Here is a 21,368-nt window from a genome sequence, read left to right on the forward strand (position 1 = left end):
AGAATGTACAAATTTCGTAATTTTTCTGCGAAAAAGGCTTTTTGAGAAAACTACATGCATTAAAATTTAATTCCCTTGCAGTACCATATGCTGATAACATTGATGGGCTGCTGTTTTCGCAGAATATCGTATCTTTTGAGCGAATTAATTGCATTAAAGGTCTAGAGCGTATTTATTAATCTGTTTAAGCGTGTAAGAGGGTAATAGAGTGGATGACTTGGTTGGTACACGTCTGCAGATCCGTTCTCATAGCTGCCCAAAAACCCTGGTCTACGCTTACAAGGGAACCTCTCCATCGCACCCCCCTCAGATTTAGTTATAAGTTGGCACAGTGAATAGGCGATGAAAAACAAAACACAGATCAATCGAGAAAACAGGAAGAAGTTGTGTGGAACTATGAAAAATATAAGCAAAATATACGAACTGAGTAGTCCATGCGCAATATAAGCAACATCAAGGAGAGTGTTGGCACAGGGACGCCGTGGTCCCGTGGTTAGCGTGAGCAGCTGCGGAATGAGAGCTCTATGGTTCAACTCCTCCGTCGAGTGAAAATTTTAATTTTTTATTTTCAGACAATTTATCTGTCCGTCCGTGTCAATTATCAAAGTTCATGCACTCACACATAATCAACTTCGCTCTCCAAAATTCCAGGACATGTTCAGATTTGCTTGGACATATGCAGGATTTGACGGTCTACACACGGAAAAATTTGAAAACGTTAAAAACATATGTTTTGACAGAGCACAGGGAAAACTGTGCGACTGTGAAACTGTTTCATTCATTTGTTGCAGTTTGTGTGACAAACTCTTATGTTTTCATCACTTTTTTGGGACTGATTATCACATCCACAAGAAAACCTAAATCGGGCAAGGTAGAAGAATCTTTTTACCCATTCGCCAAGTGTACAAGTTAGGTGGGTCGACAACATATTCCTGTCATGTGAGCACATGCCGTTACCAGTGTCGTATAGAATATATCAGACGTGTTTTCCTGTGGAGGAATCGGTTGACCTACGACCTTGCGATCAAATGTTTCCGGTTTCCATTGGGGATGCACGTCCTTTCGTCTACTAATCGCACGGTTTTACAGTGCGGTCGCAAAACACACACACTAAATTAATTACAGTGAACAGAGACGTCAATGAACGAACGGACAGATCATAACTTTGCGAAAATAAAGTGTGTAAACTTTTCACTCTAGGGAAGACTTGAACCAAGGACCTTTCATTCCGCAGCTACTCACGCTAACCGCAGGACCACGGCGTTCCTGAGCTCAATTCTCCTTGATGTTGCTTATCTTGTGCATGGACTACTCAGTTCGTATATTTTGCCAATTTTTTTCGTAGTTCCACACAACTTCTTCCTGTTTCCTCGATTGATCTGTGTTCAGTTTTTCAAGGCCTATCCACTGTGCCAACTTATAACTCAATCTGAGGGGGGTGCGATGGAGAGGTTCCCTTGTTAGGAGTATGGAACGAAAAGCATTGAAAATTAAAATAAAATGTAACACCTACAGCGACCCACACGTAGAAACACAACATACATTCACAATAAGCAAACACATAAACTTAATCTTCGTCTGAGACAATGGAGAACGTTGTCCTAGGATAAATTCACCGTTTTTGGGAAACTGTCTTTGGTCGGGTTCAGGTAAATGCAGGAAATCTAAGCCCCTCTGTCTTGCTTCCCTAATAATCGATTGTAAAGACGCGTTACTTACAAGACAGGTCCCCAGCGGTGCGATCAGCTGTTTGGAACTGTCTGTACGGTGATGCACGTTAAGATCCCAGCCTTCATACACTGCATTCCATTCACCCCGGTGGGCTCTCGTTTTTGCGTAATTGACGAAAAGTATTCGGAATTCTGTGTGCATGCAGGAGGTTGTGGGTTCGAATCTGAACAAATACAGCAAGTTCTTATTTTTGTACTTTTAAATCTTTATCGTGATGACTTTGATCATCATTTTTGTTCTATTAATTGATTTCAATCTAATTTTTAATTCCATTCCGTTATCATTTAATGTTAATCATAATATAAAAATGTTAATCATAATATAAACTTCTTCATTTGCTCTCATTTTGATTTCTATCATTCCTTCTCCACTTGAAATCTTGGTTCATGTGCCTTAATTAATTTCACCTATTAAGTTCGATTTAATTTTGTTTTATCAGCCCGTTATTTCTTCCACATTATTGAGGTCATTATATATCTTTCTCATTTTGCTTGTGTTTAGTTTTACTTATAAACCCATCTTTCATTAAAAATTTTCATCTGCGTTATTTTGTCCACAGTGCAGTAGATATTTTGGTTATGTTTTACATATATGACGATTACCACGCAAAAAAAAAGAAATGCAGATGTGGTAACAAAAACACAGTTTTCACACCATCGCACAAGTATAAATAGATTGTTTCTTCTTTTGTTTTTTAACTGATAGATCGGAATTTTCTAATAATTGAATATTATAATAGTTAAACATAATTAATTCTTAGTAACAAAAATTCCCATCGGAAAAAGAATGATGTAAAGAAAAAATGAAACAAATGAAAAAGTTCGTGCGGTGGTTAAACTGATTTGAGAGAGGAATAGAACTAAAAAGTTACATTTAACTCAACTAATTTAATAAAAATCATGATCAAAATCATTTTGATAAAAATTTAAAAATAAAAGACACGTATTGCATTTGACAAAATTAGAACCCACAACCTCCTGCATTTGAAGCTGTTATCCTATCCACTACACCATGCAACCGGACTATACAAAGAGCCTTTCTTAATGCTCTTGCGTATCACACAACATTCCAAATATTTATCGTCAGCTACTCGCAAACGAGGGCCAACGAAGGTGAATGCCCGCTGTTTGTGATACACGGGATCTTAACGTGCATCATCGGACACAAAGTTCCAAAAAGTCCATTGCACCGATGGGAACCCTTCTTTGTTAGCAGTCGGCCGAGTGTAAAACAGCCCGCTCTACTCCTTGTAGTGGAGAGTAAATACAAGTGAAAGTACAAGCGCTGAATGAGACACTACATAACAGATGAATGCAGTGTATTTACTTGTAACATCATGAATGTTTAACAATCTAGTACAATAAGTAGAGAAACATTGACGAATAACAGCGTAATTGTCTCTCTGAATGAGGTCGGGTTGGCTAAACTGTATAAGTTGGGAACTATGATCATATCCGTGTGAGATCGACGTAGCGATAAACAGCTTAGCAGCGGTTCTGTATGGAAGCAGACGTGTGTGCCGCTGCCACCAGTACGGCGCTGAGATGTGCATTCTACCGGCAAAGCACTCATAAAGCTTAAATTAAACCAGAAAACAATGAAGTTCTGCTGTACAGTAAATGTTAAAGTTCTCGTGAAATGATTTGTCTTTGCTTTGTCTTCAACCACGCGAGTTGCATATAATGTCACCCTTCAAGTGCATTAAAGTGCCGTGCCGTTCAAATGCACCTCAAAAATGATAAGTGTATGCGACTTAGCTGACATTCAGTGCGACATAGAATTTTAACCGTGTTAAGTTATATTAACAAGCCTCTAATCGGTCGTGAACACTTGGTCACTAGCGATTAAAAAGGGAGTTTTGGTTTACAGTCAGAACTCGCATTGAAACGCACGTCAGAACTGATTTCTTTTCTTTGTATGTTTCTCTTTTATGTACACGTTTCCTGAGTCATAGTTGAACCGTGTTACTCTTTCTTTTATATGCTTTTATTGTGTGTGTGTGTGTGTGTGTGTGTGTGTGTGTGTGTGTTTATGCGTGTAAATGGAGGTATCTACTGGCCTGTAACTATCATTTGTGCATATCTTATGCTGAAGGTGATTCAAGGGCTACTTCTAATGTCAGGTCTGCATGTTAAGTCCACCATAAGGCACCCCTTCAGTAGTTGCTATATGTGAGACAATAATACGCTACCCAGCAAGAAAACATTTAAATTTCAGAAATAAATAATAAATGACATAGGAAACATAATATATTACGCACTGATTTCATTGAAGATTTTGATAGTATTAAAGGATGCAAGTTGTGTCAGATACTTGAAGACAACGGTTTACCCAAGTATGTAGTAGATGTTATAAAAAGTATATATTAACAGTCACGTTTAAGTATTAGAGGCATAAGTAATCGAAACAGAGAGAGCGTAACCTAAATTTAAGACACGTGTGGAGTTCATCACCCATGCCATTCAATATCTAGACAAACGAAATTCTATTGGAATGGGTGAATGAACCGTATTTTTACTCTTTTAATTTTAAAAATCCTGGCTATATACTGTCGATGATATTTGCAGATGTACAGGTAATTGTTGGTGACATCTAGATTAACAAAGAGTAGCGTAACAACTACAAAGCTTCTTTGTCTCATACAGCTTGCAGATATCTGAAGAAAAACCAAAGATTATGAAATTTTATTGGAAAAAAGTGTAATTCAAAATTCAATGAACAGGCATACAGTTGATCATGTAATAACATTAATATACTTAGGGTGCAATAAATCGCATGAATACGAAATTGATTTCAACATAATGTAGAGAAATGTAACTGCTCGAATGGTACTATTAGACCAACCTTCAACAGGAAAGTAAAACTTCTGACATTTTATAAAATACTGTTGGAATAAAACGAGGTTAGACTAAGAATAAGATTTCTCAAATATGTAGTAGGGTACAGGCAAGATCGAAATCGATCTACGACAGTAAAAGCAGAAAATTATATTAATAAATGTAGATATAAAAAGAAAGAAATAGAAGAACACACAGGGAAATGGAAAGCTGAAATCTGTAGGATGGAGGATGACCAAGTACGAAAGAATAACAGAGATAAGCTTCCTAAAAGGACGAAGATAAAAGAGGGAGACCAAATTTATACGTCTGTATAAGTAATCTCAATAGGTCGGCGTAAGAGTCATAGCCCAATACGTGTAAGAGATCAAGATATGCTGAAGTAAACGTGCAGACAGTGGGAGAAATTTGTGTTCCCGCGGTGTAACGCCTCCTTCTTGCTTGATAATAGGCAGAGTTTGGCGAGGTAGCGAGTCAACAGCTTTGTCCACGTATGCTACATCCAGCTGAAGCGGTGGGTGGGGAGAGGGCATTGACTGTAACGTGCCACCTAGACATTATCTCTGAAATAAATATCGGGTGAACTAATGGGAGAGCTGAAGTGCAATAGGGTGCCAAGGCGTTCGTCAAGCCGCGCGGGGTAGCCGCGCGGTCGATGGCGCCCTGCCACGGTTCGCGCGTTCCCCCCCGTCGGATCTTCGAGTTCTGCCTCGGGCATAGGTGTGTGCGTTGTCCTTAGCGTAAGTTAGATTAAGTAGTGTGTAAGCCTAGGGACCGATGATCTCAGCAGTTTGGTCCCATAGGAACTTACCACAGATTTCCAAAATTGTTCGTAAAACTAGGAACGTGCTCCTGCAGGCCTTTGATAACGGTTCTTTTGTTTTCGCAGCAACGTGAATGAGGGGACCCAGCATTGGCCCGAACTACGCTGTCTACATATTTCTGGTTAAACGTCTCACTGGGCTGTCGGGGATTTTGGCGTCTTACATGATTCGAAACGAGGCAAATTCAATACTCGTCGAATGACGGCACGGGTCTCCGATCCGTTGCTGTCCAGTTTTGTGTGTGTGTGTGTGTGTGTGTGTGTGTGTGTGTGTGTGTGTGTGTGTCGTCTATCGCACTGAAGATGAGCAGCATCATATGACGCTGTAAACAACCACCTTTCGCCAGGTACCCAACTCAAAATGTCCTCTGTACGTAGTTTCCTTCGCCAGGTTATCTAGAAAAATAGCTGAGTTGGACCCGCATTCACCTGTAGAGGCAATACGTGTCAATTCTGAAACCGATAGTCAATGACAAAGCATGTAACTCGCCTCCATTACCTGTCGGTTAATATGTTTTAATGGCAACTAACTTTTCTTATGCCATGTTACATGGTTGTGAGTGGTACTCCGTTCCTTCTAGACACGTTCGACAGTCCGGGTCTACGCCCTAACAAATAGAACAACTTCATCAACGGTTTGGTCACAGGTCTGTACAGACACGAAAACAGCTGCCACAAATTACGTGACATTCGCACGTCTACTCGTTTTACTGTGGTGATTCCTTACAAGTGACTGCAAGTGCACACGATGCCATGGCTTAAGCCAGCGGTGGAGTGTCACCTGACCGCCTGTCCCCAGTTCTACACCGTCAGAGCACTCCAAAGACACCAGTTTGATTGACAGTTTGCCCGTTGCGCCTACTGCAGTACGGTGTAGAGACGCACCTGATGGCCTTGACGCGGTGCCAGAGGTTGTCGTCGACGCGCGTGGCGTTGTAGACGATGTCGACCTCTCCGCTGCCCAGGTTGAAGCGCAGGTGCAGGAAGCCGTCGGCGACCCCGAGCGCCAGGAAGTCGGCGGCCGAGGACGCGTCGCGCCGCCCGCTCCACAGCAGCACGCCCTCCGGCACGCCCGTCCGGAAGCGCATGTTGATGTTCACCTTGTAGCTCACGATCCTGGGCCGCACACAAGAGACAGCAGGTAGCTCAGCACCGCGTTTGTGATGTCCTACTAGCTGCGCAGAGGTAAACGTCAGGTATACTCTGTACTCTCTCTCTCTCTCTCTCTCTCTCTCTCTCTCTCTCTCTCTCCCCCTCCCTCCCCATCTCTCTCTGCCTGTCTTACACACACACACACACACACACACACACACACACGCACGCACGCATACGCACACACACAAGCACGCACTTACATTGGAATAAATAGCGTCGTTTCACAACCAAATACATAATGTGCCAGGCAGCCGTGGCCACTGTAACTACACTACTGGTCATTAAAATTGCTGCACCAAGAAGAAATGCAGATGATAAACGGGTATTCATTGGACAAAAATATTATACTACAACTGACATGTGATTACATTTTTACGCAATTTGGGTGCATAGATCCAAAGAAATCAGTACCCAGGACAACTACCTCTGGCCGTAATAACGGCCTCGATACGCCTGGGCATTGAGTCAAACGGAGCTTGGATGGCGTGTACAGGTACAGCGCTCCCCATGCAGCTTCAACACGATACCACAGTTCATCAAGAGTAAAGACTGGCGTATTGTGACGAGCCAGTTGCTCGGCCACCATTGGCCAGACGTTTTCAATTGGTGAGAGATCTGGAGAATGTGCTGGCCAGGGCAGCAGTCGAACATTTTCTGTATCCAGAAAGACCCGTACAGGACCTCCAACATGCGGTTGTGCATTACCCTGCTGAAATGTAGGGTTTCGCAGGGATCGAATGAAGGGTAGAGCCACGGGTCGTAACACATCTGAAATGTAACGTCCACTGTTCAAAGTGCCGTTAATGCGAACAAGAGGTGACCGAGACGTGTAACCAATGGGACCCCATACCATCACGCCGGGTGATACGCCAGTATGGCGATGACGAATACACGCTTCCAATGTGCGTTCACCGTGATGTCAAACACGGATGCGACCATCATGATGTTGTAAACAGAACCTGGATTCATATGAAAAAATGACGTTTTGCCAGTCATGCACCCAGGTTCGTCGTTGAGTACACCATCGCAGACGCTCCTGTCTGTGATGGTTGTTGTCTTGCAGACGTCCCATCTGTTGACTCAGGGATCGAGACGTGGCTGTACGATCCGTTACAGCCATGTGGATAAGATGCCTGTCATCTCGACTGCTAGTGATACGAGGCCGTTGGGATCCAGCACGGCGTTCCGTATTACCCTCCTGAAACCATCGATTCCATATTCTGCTAACAGTCATTGTACCTCGACCAACGCGAGCAGCAATGTCGCGATACGATAAATCACAATCGCGATAGGCTACAATCCGACTTTTATCAAAGCCGGAAACGTAATGGTACGTATTTCTCCTCCTTACACGAGGCATCACAGCAACGTTTCACCAGGCAACGCCGGCCAACTGCTGTTTGTGTATGAGAAATCGGTTGGAAACTTTCCTCATGTCAGTACGTCGTAGGTGTCGCCACCGGCGCCGACCTTGTGTGAATGCTCTGAATAGCTAATCATTTGCATATCACAGCATCTTCTTCCTGTCGGTTAAATTTCGCGTCTGTAGCAAGTCATCTTCGTGGTGTAGCAATTTTAATGGCCAGTACTGTATAATGAAGAAAGACAACACCTAGAACAATTGTAAGTAGGCTGTTTATGTTTTCTCTATGTAAGTAGGCTGTTTATGTTTTCTCTATGTAAGTAGGCTGTTTATGTTTTCTTATTGGCACCGTTACGTAGCGCTCAATATGAAAATCACTGGCTGTGCTGTGTGCAGTCTGTGGCTGCTTTGCATTGTTGTAATACTCGCCATTGTAGTGTTAGGCAGCTGGCTGTGAACAGCGCGTAGCGTTGCGCAGTTGGAGGTGAGCCGCCAGCAGTGGTGGATGTGGGGAGAGAGATGGCGGAGTTTTGTAATTTTTCATGAACTGATATATTTATATATGATGATATCAAGGTAAATACATTGTTTGTTCTCTATTAATATCTTTCATTTGCTAACTATCCCTATCAGTAGTTAGTGCCTTCAGTAGTTTGAATCTTTTATTTAGCTGGCAGTAGTGGCGCTCGCTGTATTGCAGTAGCTTGAGCAGCGAAAATTTTGTGAGGTAAGTGATTTGTGAAAGGTATAGTTTAATGTTTGTCAGGGCCATTCTTTAGTAGGAAATTTTGAAAGTCAGATTGCGTTGCGCTAAAAATATTGTGTGTCAGGTTAAGGACAGTCGTGTATATATTGTTCAAAGGGGAGTTTCATATGTCGACCCTTAGCCGAGGATACCTCACAGGAATCTTCTGATTTTTTCTTGTAGTTTGTGTAATTAGTGTAGATTTTGTTTATTGCTAGCGCGTAACTGTAGAGAGAATCTCCTTTGTAGTTGCAGTCTTTCATTGTTGTACAGTAAAACAGTTGTGGCATGCATGTAGATTTGCACCAAGTATTTCGCAGCTGCCATTAACTAGATATTATTTTCAGTGCTATTTTAATGTGTTCTCTTATTTTTGATCTTCAAATTGTGTTTTTCTGTGTTGTCGTGTGAAATACTGTGACAATAATGGCGTGTGAAAAACGTAATACTAGGCTCCAAAGTAAACTGAGAAATGACAGTGAAAATGAAAGCAGTGTGTTAGCGCCACCGAGTAATGAATTAACTGATGTTCAAAGTAGTAATTTGGTAATCGTGCATAGGGAAATGGAGCGGGCGGCAAACAATGGCGTGGACAGTGAAACAATTAGTGAAGAGGGAAGCATTATCGATCGATCGGTCGGCAACAGTTCGCCTCAGGAATCCGAAATGATAGGACACAATTTTGCAAACACTGTAGATTCAGGTTTTGCGTCCTCACCGTTTTCTCAAATGAGTCAAGACACGTTTTCCGCTTGTCAAAATGTGAATGTTGCCGGTGCAAATTCACTGCCGAAAAGCACTGAGGAACATGTTTCAGACACCAGTGCATTGTTATTACAGTTAATGCAACAAATGGGACAAAAGCTACAAAAGTTAGACACAACACTTGAACAAAATCAGAGACAAACACAGCAAAAGCTTGAAAAGTTAGACACAATGGAACAACACCAGAGACAAACACAGCAACAGTTAGACACAGTGGAACAAAATCTCAAAAAGTTAGACACAATGGAACAAAATCTTCAAAAGTTAGACACCACACTTGAACAAACACGTGAAGATTTAACTAGTGAGTTACATAACATTGAATCGAAATGTCAAAAAGTCTGTAATGACGTAAAAACACAAATTTGTGAGCATTTTCAACCTATTTTTTCGCGGCATGAAAATGCATTACAGAATCACGAAGCAGCCATAAAAGAACTGCAAATTATTGTTCATGAAAATCATGAGACCTTGCAAGCTAAATTTGACTCAGTTGCATCTACCGATTCGGTTACGCAACTTGCAAAAACTCAGGAAAACTTTAAGGACACAGTAGATACGATTTCAACACAAATGGACATTCTGAAACTTGGTTCAGAAAAACACACTGAGGAAATGTGTTCACTATCGGAGAAAGTAGCCGAACTTTCGGATCAGGTCACTAACTTATCTACAAAGGTAGATGATGATCTGAATGACACAAGACCTGTAGCCTTCACTGACACTGAAGAGTGCGAACAAATTAGGAAATTCAAACAAAATCAGAATCAGATTAATACGCAACACCAAAGAGAAATCCGGGAAGTACAAGATCAGCTGACACAGTTAATACAAGAATTACGTATTTCAGAGGACACTCGCGCTACAACACGGGAAGAGGGATACAGAAATACGGAACAGCCACAAAATAATAACACAGGGCATTTCGGAAGTTATGAAAGAAACTGGCAATGTGCACCGAATTTTGAGATGGAACGGCCGACACGACCTAACAATGACCGATATGCGACTCGACGACATGATGATTTTGACTATAAGCTGTTCATTACTACACGTAAATTCAAAACATTTAAGAATTCTGGCAACGACATTCATCCACAAGCATGGCTCCATCAATTCTCTCATTGTTTTCCTCCCAACTGGTCATTGGAGCACAGATTAGAATTTATGTGTGGCTACTTGGAGAATGAACCAGCTGTAAGAATGCGATCGGTAATTCACGATTGCCACAGTGAAGGAGAATTTTACCATGCCTTCCTCTCAGCATATTGGTCTCAAGCCACACAAGACCGCGTAAAACATGGCATCATAATGATGAAACATTTCGAACAATCTGAATTCTCCAGTCTTGTGAAAGATTTTGAAGACATGTTGCACAAGAATCAGTACCTGTCAAACCCATACAGCCCCTCAGAACTCATCCGCATTTGCTTAATCAAATTACCTGAACATTTACGACATATTATTTTGGCAGGGCGTTGCAAAGACGACATTGAAGCATTTCAGGGACTTTTACAAGAATTAGAAATTGACACTGACAATCGCGGAACGCGAAACCAGGAACACAACAATTACAGGTCACATCCGTCGCAATTCCGCGATGAAAGAAGTAATAACTTGACACGACAAGGCTATTCTTACAACGCAAATCGTGACCAAAACAGACACCACCCATATGACAACCATTGGCAGAGTAACAGTTACAGAGAAAGATCGCATTTCCGTAGTAATGACTATCACAGAGACAATCAGAGAAACAGACAATACGGGAACCAAAATAAATATTATCAAGGGAGGCAGAATAACTTCAGACGCAACAGTTCGGCGCACAGTTACGATTCAGGGAGAAATTCTCCACCACGTGACGGACAAGGAAGAAACTACGGAATCTACCGACATGACGACAGACGATATGATCATAACGACAGACGTCAATTTCATCAGAACTGGCGAGCTTTAAACAGAGCTGGGCCCTCTCGGCAAGGCGAATTTGTGGAAGTTAGGCCTCCTAATCCCAGTAACGACGCGCGCCAACAAAGAAACAGACAATGACTCACACCGCAGGCAGCCGCGTGCGCCGGCTGGCTCAGAGAAAAATAACATTGACGCTAACCTTGAGCAAAATTCCAGTATTCTTTACGGACGAATACCGCATGATAATTGCATTCAAGTTGAAATTCTGCGTACTAGGAAGAGTAAAGGTTTACACCACATTTCTCATGTAAAACCATTTATTGACAGATAATCTGCCTTTTAACTTTGTCTTTGCCATAAAACGTTTCACTTCACGTTACTAGTATGCTTTAGAAACTGTTACCATGCAACAATGTTTGAAGTTAAATATCCAGCCAAGAACCATGAGAACTTATTTAAACAGAAATTACGAATGCATTGTTATAGTGAACAGACGACACAGTGTTGTATTTGTACGTTCTTGCTTGCTAGTTGCACGATTACGTAACGACTATCAGGCTTACATACATAGAACATGTACTGGTACTGCTCATGAGATTTTAATGCAATATTTTGGTTTACTTGAAAACACATTCCGGATTTAAAGTACTTTCTGAGAGATACCAGATGACACAGAGGTTAGTTTATGTGACAGCTACACGATTTTTATCACGACGCTACTAATGAATGACAATTTACAATGTTGCTTTTGCAGTGTATCTGTTTTATATCTGCACAGTTTTCTGAATTCTTCTAGGAAGAAAAACATGTTTTAGTAGTAACTTTTGTGGTATAGCAACAATGAGACAGCCTTTTTCGTGGCATAACAATACGTTACTGTACAGTACTTTCCTCATCACGGCAATAAGCGTAATAACTAAGATATCTATACGCAAAGCATTTCACTTTTGTGTTTCATGAGGTAAGTACATTGACTTTAGCAGAACCTTGCTTACAGAGAACGATAACTACGACAGTTCCACAGAATTATCTTACAGCAAGACGCGCATTTAGCGCTACAGGACACGCATTTGAGTGATTAATCTTATACTTAAAACACTTATTTTCAAAGATTTTTTAATTACAAAGAAAGTTTTCCGTGATACATTTCATTCCATTGCTGTAATTTGTAACACCTGAGGGTATAATTACATTTATCCTCAGGGGGGTACACGCTTACTTTGTGTACCATGTGTGTGGCAACCACAAGGAACCCTAGCTAATATGGTATTTGCTTATACAACTCTACACATCGGTACCATATTTCTCTAACACACAAATTACACAGCTATCTGATCATTTAACAGAGAAAGAAACTTTTTTTTACTACATCAGTGACAGGTGTTTACATAATTACACTGTTGGATAACTTCACACTTACGAAATTGTCTTTTGTCTGTACTGTGTGAACTCTTCATTTTTTTTGGAACCATTGTGATACTATGAGAGCTTTGAATGATGTATTTGGTATGGATTCATGATTTTTAAAGTACATTTGAGGCAGATGACACTTTTGACATGAGCAGAGAATTTTTTTAGGCTTAGAAATTATTGGAGGAAGTTACGACGATTTTGAGATTTGACTGAGGTGTTATGATGTTATTTTTACGACGACGATGTGTATTATGCTGCTGAGGTATGTTTATGATTAATAGGCTGATGCTATACGAGTTATTTGATTATGATACTTATCTGTTATGATGCAATATTGAAGAAGTGTCGACGAATAAGGTAAGGAGTAATGAATAGTGGTTAGGGACGCTGACTTGTGAAAAAGGATGTTGGAAACCAAGAAACGTACTTTAAGAGTTATGAAATGTGTGACTGTATCACAATGCTGACGAATATTTTTTTTGGACACTTATATTTATAGGATTTTGTTTCTACAGATTTGCAACGCTAATTCTTGACCTGTGAAATATTTTTAAATGAGACTTCAACGGTAGCAGAAGCTGCTGTCGTAAATATTTCCGTACGAAAGTTAAGTGACCACCTGCACGTAATGCGTCGCGGGCACCCAGCTGTGTCAGACGCCTGGAGAAAAAGCCATTATTGCGAGCCCTTTTCAGCGGCACAGGTAGAAAAAAAAAGGGGACGTGGGACGTGTCAAACACCTGGAGAACAAGCCATTAGGGTGTGCCTTTCATCGCTAATGCGACACCCTCGTTACTTGAAAACATATGATTACTCGCACTTTGTGCTAATTACTGAAATGCTTATGAATTGATGGGAAATATTCGTACATCTGCACACCTGATTACGACAAGCGTCTTTCTACGAGAGTTGAGAGCTACTAACTTATGAAATGTCACATGACTACTGAATGATATTTTTATGCTTTGCTTTTCATAGTTGCTTATTTCATTTGATATCTGTTTTCCAGCTGTGTTGCAGCATTGCTTTTATAAAATAAAATGCATTTGCTAATGGGAACACTTTCTGTCAACAGATCTATTAAATAATTATTTTATGATCCACATTCTTTAAAAAAAGGAGCACTTGGAAAGGAAAGAACAATAAGAAGGAACTAGTAACTGCATTCATAATTTTCTTTTCAAGTAATTGGTAACTTTTTGGTAGAATAACTTCTTGTGGTGCACCACTTTAATTACATAGACATTAAGATGTGATTATACATTTCCCTTATCTGCATTGTTGTTTTTACTGTAATATTTTTTCTGCTTGAGCTATGTCATGTTTAGATATAAGTTATTGCATTTGCTGTTGCTGTTTGCCAGGCATAGTGCTACTAAATTTCACATTACATTACTCTGCTAAGCCAATTTTACTACTCATTGATTTTTCATGTTGCTGCACATTGGCTCATATTAGTTGTAATTTTGCATTTTATCTGTAAATTAGATTTACTGCTGCTGGCTTTGCCATTTTGCATTCTTTTCATTGCTGTTTGTATTAATTGTTTTATGTGCTGCTGCATTGCCTCGTCCCTTAGTTTAGCATCTGAGCTCAGTAGATTTAAGTTAGCTTAAGAGGGGGTAGTCTATAGAAGAGAATGAGTTGCGATGAATTGGAAGAAATGCATTGAGAATCTATACGAAAACCGTACAGAAAGCAGGTATAGGTAGGATTTTCTTGGAAATAAATAATGAGGTAAGAAATATGTGAAATAAATACAGAAAGCATGCTTGGATAGGATTTTTTTGGTGGAAACAAAGGATGAAATAAGACGAAAGATATATGAAGTTTTGGGTTGGACTGCAGTACCACATGTTACACTGAAAACGAACCCTGTCCTTTCCTATTGGTGTTATCCCACTATGTGTGTGTGTACCCTTGTGTATTTGTTTTCTTCCTGTCTCTGTGTAGTTTCATAGAATTTTTTTTCTTTTAATATTAAGCTACATTCACTATGATGAGGAATACTTTTATCCTCAAATACAATTGGCATTAATAATATGTTATTTACCTTATAAATATGCTTACACATTATTTATTCTGTTTAATGCTCATGTGTGAAGTTGATGTTTCAAAAATTATGTATGTACTCATGTCATAATTCCACTGATGTATATGTTTATTTCTATTCTTTTGTAAAGCCTGTACTACAAATGTTATCTGTATTATTATGTTTTTAATGATGTTTTCTGTGTCTTTGTAATTGTATTTTTATGTTACCAAATTGTAATTGTTACCAGTTCTTCAAATTAAGTTACATTTCACTGCACACGTTTCTGTTGGTCATAGTATATGGACAATATGTGAGAAGTAGGGACTGTTAGTGTCTGCACGTGTGTTACTAATTCAGCAAGGGACTGGATAACAGCATTGCTCGTTCTAAGGACAATTCCAAAAACGTTGTGAGTGCACAAGTGGTGGTTTATGGACTTGCTATATTCTCCGCAAGACTCTTCGATGGTGAATGTGCACCTGCACAATCAGATGGCTGCTGGCCATCTCTTCAAGGACTACAGTGGGTCTACATCTTTGATGATCCATCAATACCAATATCTCTACAAGGACTGCAGTGGGTCTGCACCTCTGGTGGCCCACCAATACCATTATCCCTACAAGGACTACAGTGGGTCTACATCTTTGATGACCCACCAACGCCATTATTTCTACAAGGACTGCAGTGGGTCTGCACCTCTGGTGGCCCACCAATACCACAATCTCTACCAGGACTCCAGTGGGTCTGCTCTGTGATGACCTACCTACCAATATTCTTCCAAACTTCGAATGACTCTGCTGTGGGTTTGCTCTGTTGTGGCCCATTACCTGTCAGCATGTCGAGAGTCAGCACTGTCTTTCCATTGGAAGGACAACACTACTTCTTCAAGACTGCATGGAAATCCACTACTTCCGTGTGCATTTTCTTTTACTGCTCAGACTTTGAGACAAACACTGCTATTCTCCTGTTATGTACGATTAGGACTGTCTTTAGGGACTGTGAGAAAATTTGAGCTTTTGACCAACGTTGTATCAATAAGTGTGCGCATTTTATATCTTTGTTACTGTAATTGTGAAAAATTTTTGTCAAATCTGTATTGGCCAGTGCCCAACACCATTTGTAAAAATTTTTGTGGGGAGCATGGGGGCTATGTAAGTAGGCTGTTTATGTTTTCTCTATGTAAGTAGGCTGTTTATGTTTTCTCTATGTAAGTAGGCTGCTTATGTTTTCTTATTGGCACCGTTACGTAGCGCTCAATATGAAAATCACTGGCTGTGCTGTGTGCAGTCTGTGGCTGCTTTGCATTGTTGTAATACTCGCCATTGTAGTGTTAGGCAGCTGGCTGTGAACAGCGCGTAGCGTTGCGCAGTTGGAGGTGAGCCGCCAGCAGTGGTGGATGTGGGGAGAGAGATGGCGGAGTTTTGTAATTTTTCATGAACTGATATATTTATATATGATGATATCAAGGTAAATACATTGTTTGTTCTCTATTAATATCTTTCATTTGCTAACTATCCCTATCAGTAGTTAGTGCCTTCAGTTGTTTGAATCTTTTATTTAGCTGGCAGTAGTGGCGCTCGCTGTATTGCAGTAGCTTGAGCAGCGAAAATTTTGTGAGGTAAGTGATTTGTGAAAGGTATAGTTTAATGTTTGTCAGGGCCATTCTTTAGTAGGAAATTTTGAAAGTCAGATTGCGTTGCGCTAAAAATATTGTGTGTCAGGTTAAGGACAGTCGTGTATATATTGTTCAAAGGGGAGTTTCATACAATTGCTAAGTTTTATTTGGATGACCGTTTTCTACATAAAACAAAAACAGTAGTTACAAAATTCTCGTTCTAGCTTTCAAAAGAATGTTACGCAATTTCCTTCTTTTTTCAGTTGGCACCTACACGTTTGGAGTCGTGGTACAAAGTGAAATCACCACACCACAGCGGTGGAAGCATGCGGCAAGAACACATGGAGTTCATCGTGCTTGAAAGTCGGTGTACCACAACCGTAACCGTAGTGGGAAATGTGGAAATCACTCGCCATCCGCTGGATTCCGCGAATGTCCATGCCTATTGACAAAGGCCGTCGAAACGAGGCAGCACCGTGTATGTTACGGATTTGTGACGCCAGTCCAGAGGAAGTGTGTAGTCGCGTAATTAGCACGGATTGTGATAGCAGTATCCCCCTTCAAGTACAGCAACCGAAGTACCACAAAACGTTCCACATCATGAACGGTGTGCCCCATTCTCCTTTCACTCGTCTAGGGACATGATACGCTGTTGTGGCGAGGTAATTACAATGTGTACCACTACTGCATACAAGTACCTAATATAAACAAACTATATAATAGTTTTGTAGCTTTCTTCGAGGCGACAGCGAAAGCTCTTTTTTGGCTAACCTTCGTATCATCATCTTCGGATCCACGAAGCTATTGCTATGAAGCGCAGCTTGTCATAAGTGTGAGGAATTACAGAAATCCGTGTAACATCACCGTTGTTGACAAGCTGCCCTCGCAGCAATAGTAACGTGAAACTGAATGTAATCTATATTGAGGGCTTTAGACGGTTTATCTAAGTAAAAGGCAAGAGGTTATGAGCGCTGTTCCACCTATATTGAGAAATACGTGCGTCAGGTCACTGTTTCTGAGTAAGATTACTTATTATTTAACATATTAAAACTCGAATACACAGTATTAACGTTCCACGGTAATACTGATTCAACAGTTCGTTATGAACTGGCTTTAGAGACCATGACTTGAACAGTTCATTTCACAATGGCGGGAGCCGTTTCATAACGAAATATTAAATAAATATTATTGTGGAACACTACTACTGTGTATTCAAGTTGATAATATCTCTTTGTTCCTCCAAGAACCGATGTACTATTCGATAAATATTATCATTTAACACTTCATTCCACCAGTTGGTCAGCAGTTCTCGCGTACCCAGCAACAGTTTCGAGCACAGTCTTTCGTTTGTGAGTTGTAACGAGCTTCTACCAACAAGAAGCGACCTATAGTTTTATTCGCTGTATGCATTTCAGTTTAAAATTTTCAATTTGTTACGTATTTGCATTTCTGATAGCCGCAACTTCGATGAGTATGCTGATACAATAGCCCTATAATTAGTAATCTTATAAAACCATTCACTTGACGGAAGACCCATATCAGAAGGAAATGAGAGGAATCCGCTCACTTACAGTCCCGTATCACTAACACGGGATATCCAGTAGGATTTTGGAACGTATGCTGCGTATGAAAATTATGAATTACCTGAAATGTAACGGTCTACTGACAAACAGTCACCAAGGATTCACGAAATATGTTCCTTTTGATACACAACTAGCTCCTTATTCGTACTATGTGAAGAGTGCTGTGCTGCTCCGGTCGCAGGTTCGAATCCTGCCTCGGGCATGGGTGTGTGTGATGTCCTTAGATTAGCTAGGTGTAAGTAGTTCTAAGTCTAGGGGACTGATGACCTCAGATGTTAAGTTTCATAGTGCTCAGAACCATTTGAACCAATTTTGAAGAGTTCTGTGGACAGGGGATCTCAAATTAATTCCACATTCTTAGACTTCTAAAAGACTTTTGATTTCGTTCCTCACAAGTGGTCTCTAACCCAGTTGCGTGGAACTAGGGTGTCGTCGCAGTTGTACGACTGGATTTGTAAGCTCACAGTATTTAGGAATCGACGGAAATTGATATCCGGCGTTCCCCAAGTAAGTGTTATAGGCCCTCTGTTGCTCCGTATCTGTATAAAGAGTTTAGGAGATGATCTGAGTAGCACTCTTTGATTTTTTGCAGATGATACCGTCAGTTAGCGTCTTGTAAAGTCATCGGAAGATCAAAACCAACTGCAAAATGATTTATACATGACATCTAAATGGTGCAAAAAGTGGAAATTGACTTTAAATAATGAAAAGTGTAAAGTCACAAACGTAAGTACAAAAAGAAAGAATTTCGATTAGACGACAAATCACATAAAATTATAGGTTCCCAGAATGAGAATTTCACTTTGCAACGGAGGGGGAGCTGACATGAAACTCCCTGGCAGGTTAAAACTGTGTATCAGACTGAGATTCGAACTCGGGACCTTTGCTCTCGCGGGCAAGGGCTTTATGGACTGAGCTACCCAAGCACGACTTACGCTCCCTCCTCACAGCTTTAATTCTTCCAGTACCTCGTCTCCTACCCCTCAAACTTCACAGAAGCTCTTCTACGAAATTTGCAGAACTAACACTAGTTTCTTACAGGGGGGGTCGTGAGTAGTGCTTCGGTAGCTCAGTCGGTCGAGCACTCTCCCGCGAAAGACGGGGGTTCTGGATTCGAGTCTACGGCCGGCACACAGTTTTAATCTGCCAGGAAGTTTCAGTATATAGATTCATCAAGTCACCTAGATACCTAGGAATTGCAGTTTAAAGAGACTGCTTGAACTACGGTTGTTCGTCCTGTGATAGAGTACAGAGGTGCTATATGGTATCGTTACCACATATGTTACACGGAGGGCATCGAAAAAGTTCATAGAAGGATGCCAATCATTAAAAGAAAGGAGCTTTTCGTTAAGGCGAGGTCTATCCACGAAGTTTCAATAACTAAATTTCTCCTCTGAATGTGAAAATATTTCATTGTTGCGAACCTGCTTAGGGCGATCAAGAAGAAGACATATCAGTGACGTTATTTAAATGTATCGAGAGCAACGACGAAATGGCAACAACTGTCCCGTTTTTTATCTTTGGGTGTGGAGAGTGTCTGTCGCGTTGCGAGTACAGAGGAGGCATAGCAGTTTGAGTCATGAATGAGTGCGGAAGTGTTTGTTGGGCGCTCTGGCAGATACTGGGTGGAGCTATGATCACGCCAGTGAAGACGCGCATAGTTCGTTAACTGTCGAGTAATGAGAGCGCGGTAGGAATGGACAGGAAGCTGCTATTCTAGCTATTGCCCGTCCGATAATTATCCGTGGCTCTGGAGCGACTCGCGGTTCTCATACAGCAGCAGCAGCAACAGCACTAGCGGCAGCTCAGCATTGTCGTCGGCTACGTTCCTTGTCGTCCGCACAGCTACAGCATCATAAGACTGTTAAATGAGAAACTATAAACTTACTTTGGCATTACCCAGTGACAATTATTTCATAAAGTATGACTACCTTGAATAATAATCTGCAATAGTTAAAACTTGTAGAGCACCTGTGTTGTCACTGTCCTCAGACATTATTACCAAGCAGGGTCCCTTTCCTTTCCATGCAAAGACAGAATAAAAGAGTCTGCACATGTATCAGGTCAAGTAATGTTTGACATCGGTCCTTTCAGTGAGGAATGTGTACCAGGTGTCTGGATCATTGCTGCATTAAAATTAATAAGTACGCAGTCACTTTAAGGTTGTTTGTAATGGTTTTATACTATCAGGCTATGTATTAACTTATAAGTTATGTTGAGTCCGCCCCCGGTAGCTGGGTGGTCAGCGTGACAGACTGTCAATCCTAAGGGTCCGGGTTCGATTCCCGGCGGGGTCGGACATTTTCACCGCTCCGGGACTGGGTGTTGTGTTGCCCTAATCATCATCATTTCATCCTCATCGACGTGCAGGTCGCCGAAGTGGCGTCAACTCGAAAGACCTGCACCAGGCGAACAGTTTACCCGACGGGAGGCCCTAGCCACACGACATTTCATCTCAACTTATGTTGATATTTGTGTACACAAAAGCTTCATGTGTGTACCATCATTTAAGACTGATTATGCATTTCAGCGTTCAGTCTGGAGCATAGTCCCCCTTATAAAATTCCTCCATGATCCCCTATTCAGTGCTAACATTGGTGCCTCTTCTGATGTTAAGCCTATTACTTCAAAATCATTCTTAACCGAATCCAGGTACCTTCTCCTTGGTCTGCCCCGACTCCTCCTACCCTCTACTGCTGAACCCATGAGTCTCTTGGGTAACCTTGCTTCTCCCATGCGTGTAACATGACCCCACCATCTAAGCCTGTTCGCCCTGACTGCTACATCTATAGAGTTCATTCTCAGTTTTTCTTTGATTTCCTCATTGTGGACACCCTCCTGCCATTGTTCCCATCTACTAGTACCTGCAATGATATCCGTAACCTCAACCTTGTTGATAAGGTAACCTGAATCCACCCAGCTTTCACTCCCATACAACAAAGTTGGTCGAAAGATTGAACGGTGCACAGATAACTTAGTCTTGGTACTGACTTCCTTCTTGCAGAAGAGAGTAGATCGTAGCTGAGCGCTCACTGCATTAGCTTTGTTACACCTCGCTCCCAGTTCTGTCACTATATTGCCATCCTGTGAGAATATGCATCCTAAGTACTTGAAACCGTCCACCTGTTCTAACTTTGTTCCTCCTATTTGGCACTCAATCCGTTTATCTCTCTTTCCCACTGACATTGCTTTCGTTTTGGAGATGCTAATCTTCATACCATAGTCCTTACGTTTCTGATCTAGCTCTGAAATATTACTTTGCAAACTTTCAATCGAATCTGCCATCACAACTAAGTAATCCGCACATGCGAGACTGCTTATTTTGTGTTCACATATCTTAATTTCGCCCAGCCAGTCTATTGTTTTCAAGATATGATGCATAAATAATA

General features: G+C 41.0%; 1 protein-coding gene across 1 annotated transcript in view; it reads right to left on the minus strand.

Moving 5' to 3' along the window:
- Positions 1-21,368, minus strand: part of LOC124616216 (pikachurin-like) — a 976,895-nt gene that overhangs the window by 17,071 nt on the left and 938,456 nt on the right. The window contains exon 12 of the mRNA XM_047144519.1: positions 6,277-6,507. Coding sequence (XP_047000475.1) covers positions 6,277-6,507 — 231 coding nt within the window. The remainder of the gene's footprint in view (positions 1-6,276; positions 6,508-21,368) is intronic.

The sequence above is a fragment of the Schistocerca americana genome, chromosome 5 (assembly GCF_021461395.2).
Source record: "Schistocerca americana isolate TAMUIC-IGC-003095 chromosome 5, iqSchAmer2.1, whole genome shotgun sequence".
In the NCBI taxonomy this organism is placed as follows: Eukaryota; Metazoa; Arthropoda; class Insecta; order Orthoptera; family Acrididae; genus Schistocerca; species Schistocerca americana.